The sequence below is a fragment of the Nicotiana tabacum genome, chromosome 24, assembly GCF_000715075.1.
Source record: "Nicotiana tabacum cultivar K326 chromosome 24, ASM71507v2, whole genome shotgun sequence".
Lineage (NCBI taxonomy): Eukaryota > Viridiplantae > Streptophyta > Magnoliopsida > Solanales > Solanaceae > Nicotiana > Nicotiana tabacum.
In genome coordinates, this window is record NC_134103.1 from 27694799 (window position 1) to 27702626 (window position 7828).

At 35.4% G+C, this 7828-nt stretch overlaps 1 protein-coding gene across 1 annotated transcript; it reads left to right on the top strand.

The window, feature by feature from the left end:
* The first annotated feature begins 1088 nt into the window (after nucleotides 1-1088).
* On the top strand, nucleotides 1089-2146 carry LOC107759604 (thioredoxin H2). The gene is made up of 3 exons (XM_016577579.2): nucleotides 1089-1335; nucleotides 1581-1703; nucleotides 1808-2146. Exons 1-3 carry the CDS (start codon nucleotides 1177-1179, stop codon nucleotides 1946-1948), a joined length of 423 nt encoding a protein of 140 aa, XP_016433065.1. The 5' UTR covers nucleotides 1089-1176; the 3' UTR covers nucleotides 1949-2146.
* Nucleotides 2147-7828: the final 5682 nt, after the last annotated feature.

The following is a 7828-nucleotide window of genomic DNA, read 5'->3' on the forward strand; positions in this document are numbered from 1 at the left end:
ATACCCCTTTTATAGGCATTTGAATGTCTTGCCGACGTAAGCGCTTACATCATAGGAATATTGATGTAAGCGAATACATCATAAGAATGCCGTTGTAAGCGCATACATCATAAGAATGTCGATGTACGCGCTTACATCATAAGTTCATCTCTTTTTAATTTTTCTTTCTTTTGTTTTGTCTACTTTTCTTTCTTTCACATACAACAACATGTTTGCTACTATCACGGTGTTGTTGATAGAAACAATGTTCTCTTGAAGTATTGGTTCCTATTATTTTGAAATAGATCGAGGCATAGAAACCCCATCTGAAGATATGCTAATAAAGTACAATAGTTGTAGTTGTGAAGTTAATAACAACCTAAGTAATAAATACCTTATTTATTCTTAGATTCCTATTACTATCTGATGTTGTTGTTCTTTTGGTTTTCTATTATTTTGTTGTTGCTAATGCTTCTTTGACTTTTTAACGAATGCATGTCTTTCTCTATACTGTTATGATTAGGCATGCTTGCTTTGAGTCGAGGGTCTATTGGAAACAGTCTCTCTACCTGCACAAGGTAGGGATAAGGTTGCGTACTCACTACCCTCTCCAAACCTTACTCGTAGAATTACATTAGGTATGTTATTGTTGTTATTTAGTTCCAGGAAGGAAACAGAACGAATCATATTAGAACAGAAATTAACTTATATACACTAATAGCGCGACATCATAAAGAATTTTTATACTATCATTAATTTAATTTGTAGTAGTAGATTGTTTGCCTTATTTTTCATGTTACTAATTTCTCTTATAATGGACAATATCCTATAGTTATCTTTAAGGTGACGTAACAATTGAGATATTTGTTTATATTGTTAGTGTATAAAAGTTAAACTCATTAGCATAGAGCGGTAATTATATTGGTCCAGCATTAGAAACATTGGAGTTAAGCACCAATACTAAAAACAAAAGCAATATAGCATCAAATCTTTCTTTGTATATTGGACTGGTCGACATAATGAAGGAACATATTCTGTACTAATTTTGAGATGATTTTACATTTGAAAAGAGAAAAGTTTGAATCAGAAACCATTATAAAAAGGATCCCTGCAAAACTCTAAGCTCCAACATCAAAACCAAAGAAGACCTTTCAGAAACCAAAATTTCAAGAGCAAAAATTTCAATCCAGAAACAAAATGGGTGCTAACTACTCAACAACTATTCCAACAACTTGGCCTGAAGCTAATAATATGCCAACAACAATGCCACAACTCAAGAGATCTCAAGTCATTGCTTTCCACTCTTCAACAAAATGGAAGCTCCATTTTGATGCTTTGAAAGATACAAACAAACTGGTAACAATTTTAGAAACATTGCATAAGGATGGATTTAACTTAAATATACAGACTGTGTAAAAGTTTTACGCACTTTAACCTGTTGTAGTATGTAATTTGCCTTATTCACTAGATTACTAGTCTCATTTTTTGTTGACTTTAACCTCTAATTATTTTTTTAAATGACTCAATAGTATAAAAATTATACTTGCACTGCTAGTGTATAAAAGTTTAACTTATTTTGTATTTTGCTCTATTGCTGCTAGGTTGTTATTGACTTCACAGCAACATGGTGTGGTCCTTGCAAAAACATGGAACCAGTTATCAATGACTTTGCTGCTAAATATACAGATGTTGAATTTGTCAAGATTGATGTTGATGAATTGGATGTATGATCTTATGTTCTTACCTTTACAATCCTTTTCTTTTTTCCCTACTCTTTTGATACATATATGGATATTAATTTCTAAAATCTTGGATGAATTGAAAACAGAAAGTAGCTGAGGAATATGGGGTTCAAGCAATGCCAACATTTGTGCTGATTAAAAAGGGGAAAGTTGTTGACAAGGTAGTGGGAGCAGATAAGGATGGACTGAAGAAAAAAATTGAGAAACACAGAGCTATCTCTATCTAAGCAAACATATGTTTTGAGCAGAGTTTACTGGAATCATTGTCTCTGTATAGAATAAAATACGTACCTTTATCAATTTTTGATTGAAAGAAATATCTATATATGTACTCATTCTTCCTCACTTCTTGATTTGTAAACTTCAAAGAGGCTGATTAAAGCACTAATCTTTGTATATTTATATAATGTCCTTTTCTAATCTAACATCCTATAGCCATGATTCCTCCCTCGCGCTCTCCAAGCAGGGATGGAGCTAGCTAGAGTTTAGATTACGGGTACGGTGGTAACTTTGTATTTGTCTTAAGAAATTCTTGGCTCCACCTCTGCCCTCGAGCCACATAAAATATAAAAATTGCTGCATGTCATTAAAACAAATTTGTCTTCAACAGAAATTAATGCAGAATCAGATGATGTTAATTAGGAAAACAGAAGCTAAGCAAAAGAAATTAGACTGCAAGCTTATGATCTTTCTCGTTGATTAAACTCGGTTAAATACATGAAGAAACAAATGCTGGCATTTGAAACTTGAAAAAAAAAGAGTATTTGAAGTTGTGTTTGATAAATAATTTTTGGAAATTGAAATTGTATTTGGACATGCATTTTACTTGAAAAAAATTAAAGTTTTGTGTATGGAAGAAAAATTTTGACCCAAAAACTGCTCCAAACCAATTTTTGGAACTTTGAAATTTTTCCTTCGAATTTTTTTCAAAAGGTAATCAACTTCCATAAACAAACAATATTTTTAAATTTTGTTTGAAAAAAAAGATTCCAAATTTTATGTCCAAACGAAAGCTAAGTAAAAGACTTAAAAAGCTGCTGAAAACATGTTGTAGCAGGTTAACATAAATTACAAAAACTCCTACCTTGAAGCCACTCCGGGCTATGACAAAACAATAGAAATCCTAAAATTCAGCTATTACTTTCTGCACATTTTAGAGAAAATGCACCCTAGACTTAATTTCTCAAATGATAACTGAATTTATAATTTTTTCTACAAATGTTACTAAATTATTTTGTCGCTATAAAGTGACTCAACTTATATATGGATGGTTTTTCAGAAAATAATTATGGCCGGAAAATCAACTAAATCTCACTGGAAAACCACATAAGATGTCCAATATCCTGAGAACACTATAGGTAAACAAACCTGAAAAAAGCAGCGTTGCAATTTAAACGAAATGTCTTTATCATGGCGAATCTATATGAAAAAAGTATTTATGATATGATTAATAACTGCAACTGAAATACATTTAGTCAGTGCACCTTTGCAATTTGACTTATTCATAAAGTTCAAAAAGGAATTAAAGTGAGAATATATATATGTTACGTACTTTACTTGAGGACAGAAGCTTAAAGAATTTCCTTTTCTATAAAGACTGCGAAAACTACATAATATATGCCTGCAGTGCATGTTAAAAGAACAATTGTCATCTATCTCTCACAATGTATCACCCAAAACTGTAAACTCCTAAAAACGTTTATATTTTAGCATCATTTAGTAAATTAACAAGAACACGAGAGATGAAGAGGTTCTGATTCCCATAGATGGAACTTTCATGCTGGAGCCAGTACACGTTTGATCGGAGTTAAGTTGTATTGAGGGATATGTTTGGCTAAAAATCTTTGTTTTTTTATGTAATTTTCAGTGCATTATGCCTCGATCTTGTTAACATTGGTGTGAATATTTGTGACTCGAGTTTAATAATGACATTTATATGTGTAGGAGTCAATTGGAAGTGATTTGGAAAGCTTGCATGCAAATTGAAGAAAAAATGGAAGAATTTGGAGGAAGTATAACTTCGGTGCCCAGGTTCACGCATGACACCAACCAAAACGCCAAGGGCAGGAGAGCACAAAAGTGAAAAAAATTTGGTGGCTAGGTTCGCGCCAGGCCCAAAGCAGGACGTCCAAGGGCGGATTTCGTCCTAATTCGGCTAGGACTTGATAGTTTCGACTCTACACGCCCCCAACATGCATAAAAGGGGTTCTAAACCTATTTTTTAGGGGTTAGACAATATTGGAGAAGCAAAAAGGCTACGGGAACACTTGGAAGCAACGAATCACAAGAGTTTTTTCTCTCCGTTCTTCCTTAATATGTAGTTTAATGCTTTTGAATATTATGATTATTGTTTATATAATTATGAGTACCTAAACTCTCCCATCTAGGGTTTGAGGGAAACTATTGAAGGATGATCTTCTACTGCGTTTAATATAATTTTGCCTTTGATTTTTCTCTACTTGTTCAACTACGTCTTCATTATGGTTGATTGAATAACTCTCAATTGACTATGCATATTTAGTGTGTATTTCTTGGAAAAGGATATACATTTAGGTAGTTGTTGAACAACATCACTCCTAACATAAATGAGACATCAATACGAAAGGTTTAATGGTAGAATTAGGAGTAATGAAACCTTAGTGCGATCATAGTGAGCGGTAAACTAGTATCAGCTAGCGTAGTTCGGAGGATTACGTTGTAACGACTCGGCCGATCGTTTTGAGTATTGTAGCTCTGTTCCCCCATTTATTGCTTATTCTATGTTCGTTTGTGTTATATGACTTTCTAGGATGGTTGGTTTGGTTCTGGAATATTTCGGAACGAATTGCCACACTTAGTCCCAAGGTTGGAAGCCTAAGTTGAAAGAGTTGACCGGATATTGACTTATGTGTAAATGACTTCGAAATGGTGTTTTGATGGTTCTAAAGTTGACCGGATATTGACCACGTGACGGGTGAAAATGTTATATGCATTCGCGAGAGATGGTCCGCGATCGCGGAGCTTTGGTTAGTAGCACTATGCGAATGCATGAGTGGTACCACGTTCGCGAAGAAAGAAGGGGGAGGCCTGGAAGCCCACACGTTTGTTCTTCACGATTGCGAGAGGGAGTATGCGATCGCGCAACTTCGAGTTTCAGTGCATCGTGTTTGCGGCTGGAGTTCCGCATTCGCGAAGGTCATTTTAGTGCAACATTCTTTTGTTCTTCGCGATCGCGAGTGACTTTCTGCTATCGCGAAGAGGAACCTTTGGGCAGCAGATATTTAATTTCAAAATCGAGGGTTTGGACCCATTAGGGTAAGTATTTTATCTAAACTCAGTTTTTGGCTAGATTTGAGCCTTCCGGAGATTGATACGTATGGGAAGGGCTTGCTAGCGGAGCGATTTGATTTGCTTAAGGTAAGTATCTTATCTAAACTTTTTTAAGGCACTAGTTGCCTGAATTATTGTGATAGCTACATTCTATTGGGTGCGCACATGCGTGAGGTTGAACCCATGTGCGGACACCAGGATTATTTATTCATGTTCAGGTTGTGCTCAAGCTCTTATAAGCCTAGAATTTGAATGTTAAACCTTAAAATATGATGCTTCACACATTTGTGATATTGTTGTGAACTATTTGAATCATGTTTGAGGCTACATATGAGCTTAATCCCTGAATGACCTGATAAATGTTATCTTTGATGAAATTACCAGTTTAAGATATGATAGTATACTTGCACATGTCTACACTTTATCATGTCGTTTATACCGGCACATGATCATGAGATTTGTTATTCACTCACTTTATACATGTATACTTATTTATTTTCTCCTGTATGATATGATTAGACTAGGTGTTTGTGATCACGCCGGGCGGATTGTATTTTGTGCCTGTGACCATGCCGGGCGAATCGTATTTGTTAGCACGTGCGTTGTCCGTGCAGATTCAGATATTGATGTTATTATCACATGAGTTGTCCATGCATCACGTGAGTTGTCCGTGCAACGCGTGGATACGGATTCATCCCCTTGGTCATCCTCTCATATTTCTCTCTTGATAGTGTATACGCGGTTATTGAGGAACTGATCAGTGGTTTGGTACGGATATGAAAAAGTTGAGTAAATCTGGCCAGTGTTTTGTTTGGATTTTGCATTTCATCTTTACTTACAATTTCCTTGATGATTTATCTAATTTATCTGCACATCATCTCTATATGGCAAGATGTTGACTGAGCAGGGTATTTGAAAAACTGTACACATACACACATATATGTTTTCTTACTGAACCTTATGATTGACTCAAATATTGTTCTGTATTGGTTTAAAAGATGAAACAACACAGGTGATAGCTAGCATCATTTGATAATTCGTGTTTCTCCTACCTAGCCGTGTTTATTTACGATACTTATTGAATACATTGGATTGGTTGTACTCATACTACACTCTGCACTTAATTGTGCAGATCCAGATGTGGGGACCAGTTATCAGCAATAGGCTTGCGTGTTAGACTATCTGCTAGAGGCGAGATAGAGCTGCATCTTTGATCGTAGTTTGACTTGTCTTTTTCCTTTTATACTGTTGTTACAGTTGAGAAAGTGTATTTATTAATTGTTCGGTTTTAGACTTGTATTCTGCTGTAGAAGCTCATGACTCTGTATTTTGCCAGCTTTTAGGGATTTACTTGGTATTAGCAGTTATATTGTATTGAGACCTCAGACTTTATGGTATTTCTATAAATTTCATCATTCTGTTTGCCTTCGTTATCATGTTTCGGCTTGTCTAGCCGGGGTGTTAGGCGCAATCATGACAAGTAGGGATTTTGGATCGTAACATACGTCTAGTAAATTGTGGTAGTTGTTCGAAAGAGAATTACGACATCTAAAGTACTCACGATCGGTAGAGAATACTTAGGCGAATTTATAGGAAACGTAGCGGGGAGGATTCCGACAATAGGGGAAATCATAACCCTAGACTCTTCCAATCTTATCTACAGCATTTGCACTGTTAGATATAAATTACTGCATTTTAATTATTCTTCTCTTAGTTAGTAAACACTCAAATCGATATTTAATATTTCTGAAGGTTAATTACTTGAATTCTTGCAAAACTAATAGTTGTGATTAATAGGTTAATTTCCTATGGGATTCGACTCCAAACTTGTAAACCAGATTATATTTGCAATGACCGCTAAACCTCTTAGAATGCATAGTTGGGCCTGATCAAGAGAATCGTAATTTTATCTTAACTGGTCATAAATTCACGTATTTTCCAACTTCTTCTGTTCATAATGTGTACTTTTGTTTACTTATAGTAATGTCAGCATTATAATATGATATCTCCATACTAACTTGATCCTCCAGTTTTATTTTTATCTTTTACATGTGGATAATTGGTTGAATGAAATCGTTATTTGGATGAACTTGAAACACAGAGATGAAATAACTTATTCCTTAGGCACCCACAAGTCAAAAGAGGAACCGCATTTCATCGATTTTTCAGTTCAATCAGATACTAAAGAAATGATTTAGATAACCTTTTTCTCGACAAACATGATTTTAGTTATACCTAAAGGACAACACAATGAAACAGATGTTAAGAAATTGGAGTTCTACTTTATTCACTTGGATTGCCTGCCTCGAAATTTATTCTAGACACAATATATATATATATATATGGGGTCAAAATCGAGTTTGCCCTTCTTATGATTAATCAAGATTGGAGCATGATGGACTTAGGTTCGTCATTATAATATCAAGCTGTGATGTGAAGTTGGGTTATCGAGTTCGAGACCCAGAGACCGATCAATACCGAACTCGAGTCAATATCGGGCTCGAGATCCAGAGACCGATCAATGTCGAGCTCGAGTCAATATTGGGCTTGAGATCCAGAGAACGATCAATGTCGAGCTCGAGTCATTATCGAGCTCGAGATCCAGAGACCGATCAATGTCGAGCTCGAGATCCAGAGACCGACCAATACCGAGACCGGCCAAGATTGAGATCGAGCCAAGGGACAAAAGAGTCGTTATAGCCGCATATGAGGAGAGAATCTCGGCGTAAATCAAGGAAAAACTGATTAATTAATCTATCATGGGATCCTCACTATGTATTTAATTATACCTAAAATGG

Bases quoted from the DNA above. Each gene is read 5' to 3' on its own strand.
- LOC107759604 (XM_016577579.2), top strand. From the start codon at position 1,177: ATGGGTGCTAACTACTCAACAACTATTCCAACAACTTGGCCTGAAGCT. The intron at 1,336-1,580 runs GTAACAATTTTA...TATTGCTGCTAG, and splicing joins TGAAAGATACAAACAAACTG to GTTGTTATTGACTTCACAGC. The intron at 1,704-1,807 runs GTATGATCTTAT...AATTGAAAACAG, and splicing joins TTGATGTTGATGAATTGGAT to AAAGTAGCTGAGGAATATGG.